This window comes from Desmodus rotundus, chromosome 8 (assembly GCF_022682495.2).
Source record: "Desmodus rotundus isolate HL8 chromosome 8, HLdesRot8A.1, whole genome shotgun sequence".
Classification (NCBI taxonomy): domain Eukaryota; kingdom Metazoa; phylum Chordata; class Mammalia; order Chiroptera; family Phyllostomidae; genus Desmodus; species Desmodus rotundus.
This window is the reverse complement of record NC_071394.1, coordinates 119412740-119431337: the sequence shown is the minus strand read 5'-3', so window position 1 is coordinate 119431337 and position 18598 is coordinate 119412740. Positions and strand designations below refer to the sequence as shown.

Genomic DNA, 18598 nt, shown 5'->3' with positions numbered 1-18598 from the left:
ACTCACCTTCAGAGAAGATGATGTGGTCATTGCACTCTTCAGCGCTACAGGCGCACATAAAGAAAGTCTCGCCATTCACTTTTTTTTCCTTCATAATACACTTTGGAGAAGCAGCATCTTCGAGAATAAATCCATGGTAGGGGACCTTGGGGTCGTGGCAAACCGTCTCTAGTGTTATGTTCTCATCATTCTTCCTCCTTCGGTGCAGTTCATGGGTGGAGCGGGAGCCGGGGCGAGAGAAGAGGAGAATGGATGAATACATGGTCTCTGGCCAGAAAAGCAATCTGCAATGCATTTCCTTCATATAGTTGTTTCTAATAATGGCAGCTGGTTCCTGTTTTCCAACATTAACAGGTCTCTTGTGCTTTTTCTACTTGTTTTACTTTTTCCTTTGCTTATTCTCAGAGCCCACTTATGATAGAAACAGGAGGGCTTCCCTCAGGGGCTACGCTGGCAGAGAATTTTACACATTGTCTTAACTCGGTCCTCAAAGGGCAGGGCGCAGAAACAGAAGAATGCTGGGGCCCGGGATGATCTAACCCTTCCACCCAAATGTGCTGCAGGGCTCACGCCACACCCTAATTTATTTGGCAGAACCAGGGTCAAGTCTAGCTAACTTGTTCTCTAACAGCAGTCTGGGAAAGCAGTTGTGCTTCCTCTTTTTTTTTGTCTGCTGGGCCCCGGGGCACTGTGAGTGAAGGCATGGTCCCTGTCAGCAGCTGGCTGTGCAGAGAAAATGGAAGATACTTCCTAGATAAAGAATTGCAGTTTCTAGAATTACAAAGGAACAGAAAAGGAAAGGAAATTAAAACACATGGGAAAGACCTGCAAGGCGTTCTTCATGTACAGCCCAGTGAAATCATTCATGCTGTCATGGACTCACTCCGTTTACCTTTTGTATTTCGTCATACCACACATTTGGAGAGTCACTGAGCTCTGGGCTCAGTGAGTGAGTCTCTCACATTTTACTTGGGCCCTTTTAAAGGCTCGATTGGCTCTACGTGTACATTACCTCTGAAAAGTGACATGATTAATACCTGCTGTTAAAGTTGCGGAAGCCAAAATAAAACTGTGGCATCCTTGGAAAATGCATTATTTCTCTGCCTGTTTCCCTCTGATCCCCTCGTAAGCCTGCCATCTTGGATGTCTGTGTCCATTGCCAAGGTTGGTCTGACATCCTTCCTCCCATCTGTGCCCTTTTCAGATGCACCGTACTGTTGCCTTGGATGGTAGCTTCTACGCTGGAGGGGAAATCAGGTCTCAACCTGACTGATAGGTTCAGTCAGTTTTGCACGGGTAACATGCAATCTTTCCTGGGAAGGATTCTCAGGGCATGCATGCGAGTGTAATGTGCCAACACACACTAGTGCACACTTGCCAATCAACTCCACTCACCCCCCAAACACACACAAGCTCACCACTCACAGCGAGAAACATGGGAGCAGCTAGGACACAGCTTCCATTTGGAAAAGAGGTTGGCCCATACCCACAGGGAAAGAGCAACTTGTCCAATGCCCCTGCTCAGCGCTTAATTGAAGGACACTAAAGGACAGTGTGTCAACTAGGGGATAAGAAGAGGAGGAATAAGGGTGAGGCTGGAACACCCAACCAGGAATGAAGTTATCTTGGCAACATCCATCTTGCCCAGCCTTCCCAGAGGCGACTCTGGCAGAAGCAGGCATGCCACTTCGTAAAACACATCAACTGTTCTCAAACTAACGCTAAGAGAGGCAAGGCCTTGCTATGTTAGAGGAGGAACAGCAACTGGAGTCCTTACTTGGAGGACTTGCAGGTAACATGATAAAACTAGACTTGGCGCATGATTACACAACAAATGATGTACATTTAAAAATTTACCCATCCTTCATGCCAAAGCTACTAGGAAGTCCTAGCAGAAATGGTGGCCTTGAAACAAGAGCACCTCCCTGTCCCCAAAGTGGTGTGTGTGTGGCGCATGCATGTGCACATATGTGTAGATGCATGTGCACATATGTGTAGATGCATGGGAAGGCACACTGAGACCTCTCTGCTCCCAGGGAAAAGCAGAGTGTTTCTCTGCTGTGAAGCTTCTAAAGGCCAAGGAATGGGACGAGGAAGGCACTGAGTTCTGCTGCTGTGTAATGACGGGGCATCTCTTCTGGAGCCTCTTGCTTTACACCTCCTCACTACCTAGAGAACTAACCTTGCAGAGAGAAAACTGAGCTATGACACTTGAGTGTGGGTCAAGTCCTTCACTGCTTTCTCCACTCAGTCCTGCAACAGTGCTCCCTGCCAGCCGAGCTCACTTTGCAAAATATCTTTAGATACAGCTGAGCGTAGGAAGGGAAAACACAACAATGAAAATGCAGACTTTTTTGTTCTGCCACGTTTTCTCCGAGCAATTGGGGAGTTTTGTCAGTTGACAAAAAAACACAGTCATGAAGTTAATTTTGCTTCCAATATAGTTCTGTTCTTGGGAAGAACTTGAACATTTTACATGAAATGGGTGCACAGCTTGGCATTAGTTAAACGAAGAACAAACCAATGAATGAGTGAAACGAACACTGAAACTGATAAAAGACCTTGGAATGCATGCACCACGGTGGTGGAGGCTTGCAGTCTCTGTGTGTGACTATTTCTAAAACAGCCTCCTTTCCTGGTTTGGGTTCCCCGGGAACACGCATTGAGGCTGCTAGGTTTCTGCGCAGTGGGGTTTTGGAGAGGTGCCTGTACGTGACTGAATGAAGGGAGCAGCACTGCACGTTGGAGGATCCGAACCACAATGCAGGTTGCAATTAAAGGACTCGGCTGATCCCTCAGGACTCATAAAGCTGGGATGGTCCATCAGAGCTGTCCCCAAATGAGGCCAAGTGGCCAGGCATGTGGACCCCCGCATCCTTCAGTTATAGGATGGGAGCTGCCTAGGAAGAGGGGCCAAACTTGAGGAAAGGCCAAACTGGAATGAAGCAGTTCTGCTCGGGCAGGGGGTTCCCAGGAGGGACTGGGGGTGATCCTTCAGCAGCCAGTGCTCTGGAGGCTGAGGGGGTGCTGAAGGGGGTCAGGGAGTGAGGCACAGCATCCCCTGCCTGTACCTTTCTGCTCACCACACTCCCACTCCATGGGACTATCTGTCTTCACCAAGACAAATGAAAATGAACGTTCGCTGTATTTCCTCTTTGTAGCCGAGTCCCGGAGGAGCCAGGGAGGCTTCCTCTCCCCCACACGCTCACATTTTCCGAGACAAGCAAAGCTTCTATTCCAGCAACCTGATTCACAATCAATCATTTGGACTTGTACTGTGAGTCAAGGAAAAACATCTTAATTAAAAGAGCCCCTTTTTTTCATTAGCAGAAGTATCTGCTCACACCACAGTGGATATTTAAGCCCAGATGGTCAGCGGAGAAGAGAAGTGAAGAAGAAAGCCTTGAGGTCACCCCGTCGGGTGTCTCAATCTTCCCCGCACTAGACTGGCCAGCCACCCAGCCTCTGCTGAACTTCGTTTGACTCTTCCCAAGAAGGAAGTCTCTTCTGCTGTTAGGAAACCACGATAATGAGAATGTTTAAACATGTACTGAGCACATGTCTGTCTCCTTGTAAACTTTACAGACCCTCCTTCTGCCCTTCGGAGTTATGAAGAAAACTGGTATTATATTTTCCACTTGAGATATCTCAAGAGATATCACATCCTGTGATATCTCCCAAGAGAACCCATGTCCTTTCTCCCCTGGACCCGTCCAGCGGCCTCGGCCAGTCCTCAGATGGCACACCTTCTAACCTCTGATCTCACTGTCCCTTTCTTCTCAACACAATTTTTGTCAAAATTCCTTTGCCAAAAGCATTTCTCAGAACCGGACAGGAGTGAAGCTGGCAGGTACAGCAAGCTGTCACAACTCGTCTTTGCTGCTAATATTCCTTTAGTTCTTGAGAAGCGAGTTCGTACCTCAGTATGTACAGAAATTCGCAAGGTTTTTAGATCCGTCATCAAGACTAACTACACATGGTCTGGAGAAAGTCCAAAGGACTCATTCCCCCAAAGGAGGGGAGGATATCTGGGTTTATATTCTCATTGGCCACTGGCCAGGAGACCCATAAGTTCCTTAAAAACAGCTGATGAATTCAAAACAGAAGAATATATCTGCAAAATGTTGTATTTCATTAATGACCTTACACATTTTTATAAAATGGAACTTTTCTGATGATCCCTATGTTTCTCTTATCTCTAGCTCATACTTCCAATTTATAACTATGAATTAGTCGGATGATTTATGAGTGCCCCTGTGTGTGTGTGTGTGTGTGTGTGTGTGTGTGTGGTGGGGTTTGGGGGATGAGAGCAGGGGAGAGAGAGAGGATGGAGGGAATCTGATCCACGAGAACGATGTAGAGTGTAGCCCGGGGTGGTGTGAGGACACAGTCAGGCCCCCTGACTAAGGAATGGGCTGTTTTCTGGTTCAGGAACAGCTTCCCCTTTTTTGAAAAGCGCTTTCCTCTTCCAACAGCCCACCTATCATCTGTTCTCTTTCCACGAAGCGAGACTGAGATCGCCCCAGAAGAACAAAGCTGCTGGTGTCACTGTGGGGCACCAAGGGAGTGTCATTAAATGACTGCTGAGTGTCATATTCCACTCTTTCATACAAGGAAGGGTCGCCAGAGTTATCACAAATATTAAAGGTCATCTCATATAGACACACGTGTTAGTGCATTTGAAAATGTACAGAACATCTCTGGAAACTTCATTTACAATGAAAAGATGGTTTGAGCAAAAGGGAACCGGGATGCCGTCTGTGCTTCGGGCATGAAGACACTGGGGCTCTGTGTACCAAGAGCCTGCGTTACTTTCTTGAAAAGGGGGGAAGGAAAGATTGTTTAAAAGGTGACCTTACCAGACAGCCACACAGACCTCGTGTGGCTTCTCGCAGATGGATGTGATGCTGCAGTTGCTCAGGCAGGACTTGCGACTGTCACAGGTGGAGGACCTCACATCACAGAATTTGCACAGTTGTGGAAACTTGACTGCGCCGTTGTTGTCAGTGATCATCATGTCATTGTTAACTGGGGGGGAAAAAGAAAGGCACACTGAGTGATTGTCTAACCGCCGGACAGCCTGCCAATGAATTCCTGATGATGTTATGCAATTTCAAACGAACCTGATGTCAGAAGAGTAGATACGAGGGAAGGCATGAGAATTCCCTGCACCTATGCAAGCCGTAACAAAAGCCATTGCAGGGTGGGGGGAGGTTTGAATAACTTGCTTTTGTCCATGATTTTACAAGGTGCTCTTCCTACACAAACCTTATCATTCCATCAAGAAACAGAGACTGGAGTGGCCCATTGCATTGTTCTGGGTGCTGGGAGTACCATGAAAAGTGCCCACGGGGAAGTTAGGGTTTAGCTGGGCAGATAGTCGAGGAAACAGATGAGGATAGGATAACCCAAAATAGAGAGTAAGAGGATGTGGAAGCCAGACAAGAGGCCCCACCCACATGGACAGAGAGGCCACCAGGGAGCAGAACTGTGAAGTTCAAAAGGGAGTGGGCAACTGAGAGGAGACACTGTAGGTGAGGCAGGACTTGGCCACCTTGTCCCTGACCTACACCTGAAAGAGCTACAGGGTCTTCTTGCAAGGGGCTGGCCCTGACTTCTCTCTGTTGCCTTGAGGGAAATCAGTTGATCAACCAAGGACTGAGTCACTCCTAGGAATAATCTCAGTCACTGTTGAGGCACTGGAGTCTTGCAGGGGAGTAGAGGCTGGGTTCCACCTCAAGGGTCTGCCACCTGCTACCTCTCTGACTAGGACCACCACCAGCAGCCCTCTCCTTCCTTACCCGTTAGCTTTTAGGGCACATGGGCTATATCTGGATGACGCCAAGTTCCTTCCTTCCTCAGGCCTTTGCTTTGCTACTCCCTTTGTCTGGCTTCTTGTCACCTTTCTGATCTCTGGTTAAATGTCAGCTCTTCACCCCAAAGCAGCCCACAGGTAACTATGACCAGATTCTGTTTTATCTTCTGCATAATCCACCAAAATGCAGCCTCTGTGAGATTTTATCTGCCGTGTTTGTACACTGTGGCAAGAAGAGGGCCTGTACCATAGAAGCAGCCATCCAAAAATACTTATTGAGTGAATGAGTGAAGAGCTAAATACATAAAGAAATGAATATAAGAAGTTTGCTTTTGGTGCTTTATACCAAGTGGGGAAAAATACAGAACATTTCCCCCCACACCAGTGAGGAGTGTGATTATAAATACAATATTCATTCTTCTTTGTGACTCACATATTGCATGCTGAGAGGCAGTAAAAAAGCACAGCACCTCCTTCCCCATCATTTTCTTCAAAGAGGCCCAGTTCTATTAGCAATGAAGATAATTAAATGAGTGTCTTTGGAGAGTCCAGTGAGATAAGGCTATAAGGCTTTTTGGTCCACAAACATGAACTTGAGGACACTAAGGAAGATGAAGCACCTAGACCACGTTTGGCACTAGTCCTTGGACCTTAGAAACTTGGGAGGTGTGTTTCTCCCAGAAATCACACTTGGAAAGCCTCCTCCTCTCCTCCCTGTGTTCAGTATGCCCCTGCCTAAAGCCAGAGGGGCAATTTCAATGCCACGGTCATTCCCTGTTTGCAAATTTTAGATTTCTGGCATCGACACTTTGCCACTCAGCCCTCTTTGTCACTTGGACGGAGCACCTGTTTCCTGGGCCTCTAAAAATATAAACATATATAAATTCAAGATTTGCTTTCTTGTGGTAACATTAAATATAGAAGAAAAAATAAACCCATTCATCCCTCCCAGGCCTCAAGTTCATTTCAGGAAGTATATTTTTAGGTAGCAAACTATTTTGAAATTCTCAGTGTCTCCCAGCACTAGAGCTCTATGCTTAGCTAAAAATACAGGCCTAAGTGCTCTCTGAAACTTGTGTTAAATTTGGGACTAAAGCAACAATGAATATATATTTTTGCTGCAATGGTTAGATTTGGATCCATTGGTGAAACAAATTATTTAACCCTTTAGGTTTTCCTCCAAGGCACGAGCAAAGCAAAAAAAAAAAAAAAAAAGGTAGGCCATGTTTTGCTTTGGTTTTTATTTTTAATAGACTATGTTTACGACAAACATTTATTTGGTGGTGATGAAGCTTTGTTTTTAAATATAAAAATCAAGCCTCCACGACTTGGAATTCAGTCTCCCAGCATGTTAGGATTTTAGCCAAGCTTGGTGGCTATCAACCTGGGGGCCTGTTGGAATCCATCACCTAGGGCACTTTAGAAAATAATGAACACCCCGGATATGTACACTGATGTAATTATTCTGGAGGGTCGCCTGGGCAGCAGGGATTGTACAAGCTGCCCAGATGATTCTAATGTGTAACCAAGGCTGAGACCCCTGACCTAGAATGAGCTGAAAAACAGCATGACCGGCACAAAACAAAACAGAAAACAAATCGTGCCCCCCAACCACACAAACACATACACAACTTCTGTGACTGACACGGGAGCCCCTCAATAAAGCTGGAAATTTCCCAGAGGAAAAAAAAATTACCCAAAGCTATGAGATTAGCACTTTTACACTTTGGGGAGAAATGCATCTTTTGGGGGGGCTGTCCAGTCTTTTACTCATAAAAGCTAGAAGTGTGAGAAAAGTGACAGGATTCAGGAGTGATAAATAAAAACAGATGAGACTGTGCTGGAAACAGCAGTGGTGGCCACAGAGGTGGTGACAAGTGTAAGGGGTTGGATTTGATGTCTGCAAAACACCATCAGCAGTGAAGAGACCGACAACAAAAAAAGGCCACCAAAAAAAAAAAAAAAGAAAGAAGGAAAAGAGAAGAATAAAGAAAGGTCACCAGCTGCACAGCTGGCAGGGCGGAGGTGGGGGGGCGGGGGGGCCCACTCAGGTTGCAGTCTGTGCAATCAGGGCCCCTGCAGCTGTGCAATTCACAGGCCTGAAGGTGAGGCCGGAAAAGAGAAGACCTGTCCATTGAATTCTGGAAGGAGGTGAACAGCCAACTTTACTCCAGACTTGGAGGCACAGGCACATGGAGACAGGGGAAGGTGTACGTTGGGAACTTCTCTGAAGACCTATTGTGTGCTAGTTAAGGTGCATAAGTTTTCACGTGATATCACCTAGTAAGTATCCAGCAAGGAGGCCTCATTTTTTTCTTTACTACAGTAAAAGCGACCCCTGCTAAAGTGAGCAGACCTTTTATGTTGATCAGCTTTGTTTTGATTTGAAAGCCTTCATGCAGGACACATTCACTGCAATTTCCAGCCCCTCCCCAGCCAGCCACTGGCTATTAGCTCACTTCAGCAGGCTCCTCCAATTCCAGCCAGTCAATAAACATCCAGCCTCCGCTCTAAGCCGGTAATTCTCCTTTGTGAATCACTACGTTGCTGAGCTAGAGTTAAGTGTAGAGGGCAAAGGTACCTTAACCTTTGTTGGGGTCGCCTTATTTTGATAAAAGCTTTGTGAACTCACTTTGGGGTGAGCGGACGGAGAGACACACATACAGACTTTCGCTCACTATTTCAGAGGGTTGGTTCACAGATTCCCTGAAGGTCCATAAGCTCCATTTGAAGAATCCTAGTTGTTAAAGGTGAGTCACTGCTATCATGCTAAACAGTACACAGTACGCTGCTAATCAAAGTGGGATGGAGGGCGAGTGTGCACAGGGGGGAAGGCACAATTTCTTCTGTGCATTCTGACCCACAGGGAAAGAAGTGCCTGCCAGGACCTCACCTGTCAAACAACATCTTTAGGTTTAATACACAAGGTTTGTGAGCCGAAAGGAATGCATAAATGCATAAAGTAAATGCATAAAGGTGGCCCTCTAATGCACCGGCTCTGCATTTATGGATTCAACCAACCTTGGATGGAAACAACTTGGAAAAAAAATGTTTAGCTCAAGTTGTTGCTGACATGTAGTTAGGCCTATGATGTTTGCATCTGTACTAAACACTTCCTTTTTTCTTGTCATTATTTCCTAAATAATATAGTATAATTCCTATTTATGCTGTATTAGATATTGTAAGTAATCTAGAGATGATTTTAAAAGTATACAGGAAGGTGTGTGCAGGTCACCTGGACTCGAGTCCGCATGCATTTTGGTACCTATGGGGGGTCCTGGAACCAATGCCCCAGCCCCAGGATGCCAAGGGATAAATGTATATATAAATAGTCAGGGACAGAGCTATCACCCTAAACAACACAGCAAGAGCCACCTAAGTAACTCTATAGCAAACCCTACCCAACGTCAAAATTACTTTTAATTCAGGTTGTTCATTTACCCTCCTAAGTCTCTTTAGTTAAAATGTTGTCATATCAAGGCAGTGTATTTTTTCATAGTTCATTTGATTGTATTTTTTCCATTACCAGTTATTGCCCCTATACCCTCTTCCACCCCCACCCGCCTCCCTCCCCGCCCCCCTGCATTCACCACACTGTTGTGCCTGCAGATCTTCTGGGAACAGCTGGCCATCTTTAGAGAACTTTCTGCCCGTAACAGGCAAATTAGCTATTCATAATGTTCCCCTCGAAAAGGTTCTAATGTCTCTCCCCTAGAAAATCATTCAGTAAAGGAAGTAAACACGGGCAGCTGCTCTCAGCATATGATGGCATCACATGGCCCATCACATTTCACTTCTCTTCAAACCAACCCGTGAGTAATACATCCAGACCTCTAGTCTGGGTCATACTGCCTTCCTCATTTTAGGGCGCATTTTCCCCAAACTCATTGCCAAGAGACAGAGTTTCCAGGTCTTGAGAACGTGAATTAAGCAAATGCTTAGCTGTGTCTATTTCTGTAACTACCTTGTTATCTCTGAAGGTCAGAGATGAACAACCTAATAAGGTTTAGACTTATTCCAGATAAATATTAAAAGTTTTGGATAGGAATTCTGAGTCCCAGACTCCCATTCTGGAATTCTGAGTTCTGGACTCCTATTCTGGAAGGGTGTCTACTATTAGCTGACCAATTATGCAAAATCTCAAGATTCTAAATATAACCTAAACACTTTACCAGAAATGTATTCATGTGTCCTTGAATTCGTGCATCTACCTACTGCTGTTCTGTAGCATGTTTTGGGAGGCACTGAAGAAGTCACTTATTTTACAAACACCTCTGGGTATCTTACTTCGTACTGTATATTTCATAGCACAATCACTAAAATTGACACAATTAAGTGCAGCAGCTCATAGAATAATCCATGGCAACTGGTGCCTAGAACTCACTAGCCTGAGGGCTGTGCTTCTCACTTGTTAATGAGCCAGTGAATCCCTGGGGAATACGTTTAGCCCACAGGTGTGGGGTAGCACCCCGGCTCATGAAGCCGTGGACCTGGCAAGTCTGACACTTGTGTGGCAGGTTGGTGGGCTGGCAACTCAGGCAGCAGTCAATGCTGCTGTTTTGAGGCAGAATTTCTTCTCCGAAACCACTCAGTTTTTTCTCATAGGCTTTCCAGCTAATTGAATGAGGCCCATTCACATTATCTAGGGTAAGTGTCTCTTAAGGTCAACTGATTGTAGTTGTTAATCACACTACAAAGTACCTGCACAGCAACAGCTAGATTGTGTTTGATTAAAGCGCTGGTGACACTGACCAGCACAGGTAGGGCCTGAGACTCTGTTCCCAGGTGATGTCCACGCTGCTGGTTCACACTGAGTAGAAAGGCTGTGAAGAACCCAATTGCTGACTGGCAGTTATTTCCCTTTCTCCACTCCCTTTGGATCTAGCAAAATCAAACACACCCTGTCCTCACTTGAGGTCACCGACTGTTCTTGGACTTTAAGTGACATGATGGATAATGAAACCAACTGGACCATAAGCTAGTTGATACAGAGTTAAGTCCCTATGGCATCCCATCAACGTTATAATGAAATGACTCTGAATGAAACGCCGTTCTTCCAGGACCTGCTGTACTATTCCTCACCTTTCTTAAAGGCCTGTCTCATCTTACAATTCTTTCCATCTGCTTTCCTCTGAAGCCTGGCCTCTCAAACAGTGAAAAGCCCTGAGGCTCTGATCACCACATGGGCCCAGAATAGAAAGACTTGTTCTCTGAAAGAAAGGTTTTAATTGCAGTTGGCATTTCAGAGTCAGACACTGAGGCAACCATCTGGCAGACGGCAGCCATGGGCTGTGATGCTGGCAACACACACCCCACGCGTGGCCCTTGAGACCAGGTGGGACAAGTCTATCAGTCTGTCACACGTCCTCCCGCCTAGAACAAAGCAAGTCACTCAACCTCGGAGGTGTCCCTTTGTGACTCCTCATGAAAGAAGGACATCCTCAAGCTAATCAAATACTTCGGCCAATTACTATAAACAAACAAACAAAAAACACCTTGTAATGACGTCAGAGATGTTTCAGGAATAGTTCTCTTCTCTGAACATCTATTGCATAATTGGAACTTCTAGTGCAATGCAACACCTTTTTAGTTTCAAATCGTATTTGAACCCTCAGTCTCTAAGTAGTTATAAGTATTTTGAGAGCAGGAGAGGTGGAGCTTCTGGCACCCAGGCCAGTACAGGAGAAACATCACTTCGTTAACTGGGAGACCACAGTGTGGGCAGGAAGGAAACACAGACAAGCAGCCTAAAGACATCAATTCTTTTCATGTAAATGTTTTCATTATAATAACACTTGTTAAAAACCGTCCAAGGATGACCTAATCGATACTCTAAAATCTCTTTGAAATGGCAGGGAAATCATTCTTACTAGTCAAAAACCTAGTAAGACAAGATAGATATTTTTCCACATTGACATTGCCTACTGCATGGCCAACAACTAAGGATTTATCAAATGTCTATAATGTTCACACAGTAAGAGATTTAAAACAAGCATAGGGCTGGTCCCTGCCCTCCTGTGGCTGACATTCTAGATTGACAGGCAAGATGGTCAGATGCAACCGTCTTGCCGTTAACTGCAAACAGGAGGTCAGAGAAGGCGAGAGAGCCCATGCAGGAATCCCCACTTTCACGGAGGGGACCCTCCTTGAAGGATGGTGGGTTTGGGAGGCGAGCAGAGATACAAAGGCACTCTGGGCTGCGAACACAGCCCAGACCAGGGGGGTTAGTAGAATGGGAGATCCCGACAATCTAGATGTCAGGTCTCTGAAAACACAGAGCTATTCAACAAACAGGCGTGTTCCATTTCACAGACAGGAAGACCGAGAGGCGCACGGTCGTTCTAGATGTGTATATGGGTCACAGGGTTGGCTTGTCCCAAACTATATGTACACAGGCGAGGAGAGTTGAGGAGGCACCGAAAAAGTCCCAGACGTTGTCCACCTGATCTCATAATAGAACAATATTCGATTCTAAAATGAACGGAATGGACGCAAAGCCTCTTTTAAAAACCGAAAAGTCGAGAACTAGCAAATCAGTGAATCTGGAGAGCTGTAGAACTTTTTAATAGAACTCCGGCCTACATTGACGATTGTGTAGGTAATTATGAATGAACGGGAGAGGAGGGTGTGGGTGCGCTCACGCGTGCGTGTGAGTAATTTCCCTCCCTGGAGTACATTCTCCACGGAGAGGATTTCGCTTTGAGGGTTTGGGTTTCCGGAGCCTTTTTGTCTCACGAATTTAATGGCTCACTCTGGACTGCTTTAAGAAAACTGCATAAACATGAATTCGTTTTCACCAAACAAGTAAATTAAGGAATTACGGGGTGCACCAAAGGGATTATCTAACGGAGTATTTTAAATTAAAAACTTGACTGTGCCTTTACGATTTTTAAAATTTTGATTCATGAGGGCATTTTAAAGAAGCCATATACAGAATAAAATAAACTGTAGCTGAATGGAAAAGTGGCGGCATTTTCTAGTGACAAACGTAGAGTAACTGATCTGGAACGTCAGTTGCGTCCTTCCCTATTTAACGCGCTCCGCCCCACAGCCCCGGTAACTCCCAGATTTGCACACTGTGTTCCTGCTTCTCCCCGATTCCCTCGGACCACTGAGGAATGACGTGCGGTTTGAGTTCTAACACTTGCAGAACGTGCCCTTTTTTAAAAATAGGTCCCAGAATCAGGTCACCTATTAGGAGACAAAACCCAAACATTTAAAATGACTCTCACAGATGGAAAAAATCCACACGGTTGCCAAAGGCAGTATTTCACAAAACCAGCACTTGGCCATATTCAAAAAGCTGGAACGCTTTAGGCCTCTTGCTCACCTTCCTTCATCTTTAATAAGGATCAGGTGGGTAACGCAAACTACTGAAATCTGGGCAGGGGTGAGCAGCTGGCAGCAAAAACCGCCATCCACACTGGGGCGATTTGAGTTTGTCACTGGTAAAACTGATTTCCACAGTGTGTTTATTTGGCCAATCCCAACTGGAGGGATTTGAGCCCCAAACCAGGAGCATGCACGGGCTGGGGCTGAGGACAAGAGGAATCCAGTTGATAAAATTAACTTCATTCTTGTGTTTGGAAGTGCTTTCAAGTTAGTACTTTACATAAAGTAATAGCAACTGAGAAAACAATTCTCCCTCAGTTGATAGAACTTGGATGAAGTGCTGTAGCAACAAAGAAAATCACCCAGAGGTTATTGAAAATAAAAGATGATTAATTCTCTTGGTGACAGTCAAAACAGAATTGGTACATAGCACAATTGTGTGCTATTTAGAGGCAAGATAATGAGCACACAATTTATGGAATTTTATAACATTATAATTCAGCTAAAATAATTTGTCACTTAGCAGAACAATGAACCAATCTAAACAAATTTGCATTATTTACCTGCTCTGTGAGTGCCCTCATCTTAAACCCGTGAGCAGATGTGGGACGGTGTCAGGCGTGGTCCTTTTCTCAAGGTGCTTACATTCTCGCAGGGAACGAAAAAACATGCACAATGATGATTTTTATCAAAAGAACTGAAAATGAGAAAGCTGTACGTGAAGATGTGCTTTTCAATAATTAGTTATTCACCTCGTGGTGAAAGCACACCTGATCTCAAAGTACTGAGGCAAGTTAATGCAAAAATGGGTGACAAAATGTTGTAAGAAAGGACTGTTTTAAAGACAGCAGCTATTAGAGAATCAGAGAAACAAGCATTTGAGATGAGTCATGTGCTTCACCTAAGCAAGGAATTTGGTCTGAATATCAATTTCCTGTGAGACCGGGCTTTTCCTTGATAAACTTGGTGGAAGTTTTTACCATCCCTCACCCCCCCCCCACTCCCCCCAACATGCTGCAGCATCCTGGGTGCAGAGCCAGTGCCTGCAAGGTTTTTCAATTACAGTTTTACTAAATACGTGCAAATATCAGTGAAAGCAGATGAGTGCTATATTCAAGCTCTGGAAAAGGACTGGAAATAGTACTACACTGGGGGGAGGGGCTCTAAAGGGTGAGGCCCAAGACACTCGGTTTCTGAAAACCAAGTAACTCCAATGTAGACCTGGGTGGGAGATGCTAAAGCAGAGATGGTTGGGAGGAGGGGGAGGAGGAGCCAGGTACAGTTCACAGTTGTGTTCTGTTTGGCCTAAACATCTTTTCTTTTTAAAATGCGAACCAAGTTTTAAAGTTAGGATATTTCCCGTGAACAGCCGGATTTCCAACTCCACTTAAGAAAGTACAAAGATTTGGCTACAGTGGGCCTCGGACAACAGGTGAGGTGTGGTGGGCCCTAAGGTGGTATAAGCAAGTAGCTTCAAGTTGCCTCATTCCTGCCATTCCCTGGTGTCTCCTGGCCCCCTGCCTGGCCCCTGGGGCCAACTGAATTTTTACCATTAATGATTATTTAACATGTCCATTCAATATTCTCTCCCAATACTAGGGGTTTAACTGAAATGTAAAAAGTCATGATTCAACTCTCTGATATGGATAATTTCTAATATATATTTGATTCTTTAATGTGGATACTCACATTTTGGTTCCAGGAAAAGGAAAACTTTCTATCCTAAACATCAGATAAGTGTGGGGTAATAATCATAGTTATTATTTCTATCATCACCACATATTGAAGGCAGAACAAATGCCCCGTCCAGCACTAAGCGTTGTGATGACTATTTAATTTGCTCATCACAACAACCGTGTAATTCTGTCATCACCATTTTAGTGGGGAAACTGAGGGTCAGAGAGGTGAAATAACCTATCCAAGATCAATGACAGATAACTGAAAGACAAAGCCACAGGTCACATGGAACCCGCATCCTTCCTGCCGCTAACAATAAAATAGATGTTTCCATTGTAAAGGCTTGGAACAGAGCTTTCCTCAAAGTCCTTGGAAGACAAAGACACTGAGTGTGGCCTGCAGAAGGTGTAGGAGCAGGGGGAGCAGTGAATTTCTTGGAGAAGAGCTTTGATTCTTTGTTAAGTACTTCACTATATTAGGAGACATAGCTCATAAGAGCAGCTTGGCAAAGTCCGAGAGTTTTAAGGTCAAAGACTTGTGAGTGAATTCAGGTTTTGCCAATCTTAACCGTAGGACCAAGGACAAGCCACTTGACTTCCTGGAACCCCTGTTTCTTGATCTGTGAAATGGTGCTTTCTAGGGTCAAGTACAGGTGAAAATTGTCTAGACGATAAAGAGGGCCACACAAGCACTCTCTGGTCGGAAATGCACGCAGTGCTCTCTCCCAGGAAAGACATTTCCAGGCAAGGCGGGACAAAATAATTAATCAAGATTTGGGTCAGTCTATTCCCACCATAGAATGCAGCAGTTTGATAACTTTTTAAAAGTCTTTCAGGAAATTTGTGTGAGGAGACAAATTGAAATACAGCTTTTTGTTACTTCTATGCTCCAAAGCTTTCACAGAGATATGATGGAATCAATCACAGACTTACAATAATGTTCCCAAAAGTATATAAACAAACCTTCTGGAACCAAATAACCCAGTTTTAAAATATTGTTCATAACCAGTTTAGGATCGAGTTCAATTTTCAAATTTTCTGCTGACTCTGCACAATACTCAACAGGCAAAAGCTGATCCGCTGTGGCTTGGAGACCCTTTCATATGTTATTCGGCTGCACCGCTAATAAAATTAGTGTTTGACGTGCAGAATGGGGGAGCAGTGAGGCGCCTTGAGATTGTGGAATTCTCAAGTGTTGGGACAGTGGGGTTTGGCTTTCTTAAGGAAGTAAAACCAGGACATTTTGATTGACAGCAGATGAGACAATCAGAGGACTATGAGCACCAGTTTGACTAGATTTGCAAGTGTCTAGTTAAGAAGTGTTCTGTGCCATTCAGACATGTGGAAAACAGTATTTCTTCATCTCTTCTCCTTGAGGCCATATACTTATGTAAAATTAATTATGCGATATTGCTGTGTGAGCTCTACTTCAAGGGAACACTCCGTCTGTGCTGGGATGGAAGCAGGTTGCAGTAGAGGAGGCTGTGGACTCAACTACTCTCTGCCTGTCCTCTGACCAATCAGAGAGGTGGATTGCAATTATGACCTTTAAGGTCCCTTTCATTTCGGAAAATATTCACAATTCAACCCCCACAAGTGAAGAATTCAAATGTGGCCCAGCTTAGACATGGCAGCCCTGGTTAAATAGAATGGAATGCTGTTTCAGCTTCGAAGAAAAATGGCTTCAGGACTGTCAAGCAGGGCGTTTACTTCTCTACTGATTGAGAAACCCACCCTTGGAACTTCCTAGTATGCTGTTTAAGTACATGTCTCCCCCTTAACACACGTACACAGACTTGAACCTGAACCCTGCCGCTGATCAGTCCTGCAAGAACAGAACTACACGTGCATCACGAGGTTGGAAGGAAGGAAGGAAATTTATGGAAGGGTCACTTTCCACTCAGCCCCGTAGGCATTTCCTCTAATTTTACGGGGGATGTGGAGGAAACTTTGATTTAGAGCAGAGACATTTACTGTCACAGTTTAAAACAACGGCCTGGAGCACATTTCTAATGTTTCTAGTCTATGTTTACTCTGACTCCATTCTCTGGGCTCAGCCTCAGTGATAAGGAATAATAACAAAAGGTTCTGTTGCGTAAAAACATCCTATTGCTTAATCGAAGCCTTGATTACGCCTGACAAGTGGTTATAGGAGATTAGCAGAAGACAGCGTTTAAGTAAGTGGCAAGGTCGGCAGTGCAGGCTGTAAGCCTCTGAGAACAGGGGTGTCACCTGTCTTGTTCCACGGTGATGGCCGCAGTCCAGGCTCTGCCACATAAAAAGGGCCGGATAAATGTTGGTTGAATTAAAAGCCAAAAATTCAAAATCAAGCTCCTTCTACTTTGTCCTCTATTCAAGGCTGATTTTCCCCAAAATGCAAATGAAGGAAAAGAAATAGAGTCAACCTGAAGGAAATAAATGCAGAAACCACTTCTAGCGTACTTTTACAGATCCACTTCTAAAAGCGCTTGGGTTGGCTTCTAAGATAGCACCAAACGTTCTGAAACCTCGCCCCACCACCACCGACAGACACACACACACACACACACACACACACACACACACACACGCTCTTCATGTTTTTCAAGGAGAGGAAGTGAAATTAAAAAGAAACAAGTTTGAAGTATTGTTAAGGCTTCAAGAAAAGACAACAAAGGGCAGGAAATCTGAAACAAAATCTGAGAATCTGCCCTTAAACTGGGCAACTTCTCTTGTTTTCTCACAGTGCAGTTGGATGAGGAAATGTGAGGCTGGTCTTCGACTTCCCCGGGCATTTCTCAATGCCGGCGTGCCCTGAGAGCCTCGCAGTAAACAGCATGGAGCCATTTGCATGACGCAACCCTCCGATGAGTGAAAAACCAACTTCTCTGCAAGCGCTACCAACGCCATTCAAACTGGGCAGGACAGGGAATAGTGTTTACATGATGACGTTATTTGTCAACAGGCTGCAGTAGAGTCGGGATAGATTCCAGGAGGCCACTTTAATACAAAAAATGAGAACTATACTCCAAGTGCTGGAAGTACCTTTTCTCACATACTATTGGCATTGGCGGGCTCCTTGCATCTAGGAGGAATGGCCACATTTGCATACTGAAATATCATTTCCTACTAGGGAAAGGGTGGAATAAGTAACTTCAACTTTGAAATGATTTGAATTACCTTTGACTGGGAAGTCAAATTATCATACTTTCTAGTTCTTAAGAAGACTTTTTATGCAAGCTCTGATATGCAGCTAACGTACCTTCAAATTGCCCCCACACAATCTTTTTTTTAATTGCAGTTGTTGGGGTGACCTGAAACACTAATTTGAAAGAATAAGGGCACCCCTATGTCCATGGCAGCGCTATTTACAATAGCCAAAATTCGGAAGCAGCCCAAGTGCCCATCAGTAGATGACTGGATGAAGAAGCTGTGGTGCATTTACACAATGGAATACTACTCCCATGCAACATTGTCTGTTTAACCTGCAACGTGAGAGCCAAGTTATGTAAAATGCTGCAGGGCCACAGAGGTGTCTGGGATGTACATTTTCACTACTTGATCCATCTGAGTGTAATTTCTTTACCAACACCAATGGATTGCGATTTGTAATGGAGGTTAATATAAAAGGAGAGAAACAAAGATGAGAGACCATGGGGGAGGGAGTAGAGATCAGGGGAAAAGATGACCAGCACACTCTGGTTTTAGGGCAGTTGAACTTATTTTTCGTTCCTTCCGACTAGAATGTTCTTACCTGAAATATCTGCCTTCTTCAGATAGGGACATGACAGCCCCT

General features: G+C 44.7%; 1 protein-coding gene and 1 long non-coding RNA gene across 4 annotated transcripts in view; one reads left to right on the top strand and one right to left on the bottom strand.

Annotated features, from left to right (window-relative positions):
- The window catches only part of TGFBR2 (transforming growth factor beta receptor 2), an 80735-nt gene that overhangs the window by 40801 nt on the left and 21336 nt on the right, over positions 1–18598 (bottom strand). The window contains exons 2-3 of the mRNA XM_024566219.4: positions 4860–5028; positions 7–197 (exon numbers count right to left, since the gene is read on the bottom strand). Coding sequence (XP_024421987.1) covers positions 7–197; positions 4860–5028 — 360 coding nt within the window. The remainder of the gene's footprint in view (positions 1–6; positions 198–4859; positions 5029–18598) is intronic.
- The window catches only part of LOC128781481 (uncharacterized), a 79503-nt gene that overhangs the window by 55659 nt on the left and 5246 nt on the right, over positions 1–18598 (top strand). Inside the window, exon 3 of one of the 3 annotated variants that reach the window (XR_008427457.2) lies at positions 4476–4865. The exons of the other annotated variants lie outside the window; for them this stretch is intronic. This is a non-coding gene — a long non-coding RNA (uncharacterized lncRNA). Of the gene's footprint in view, positions 1–4475; positions 4866–18598 lie in introns of those variants that run through there. 3 annotated transcript variants of the gene reach the window in all.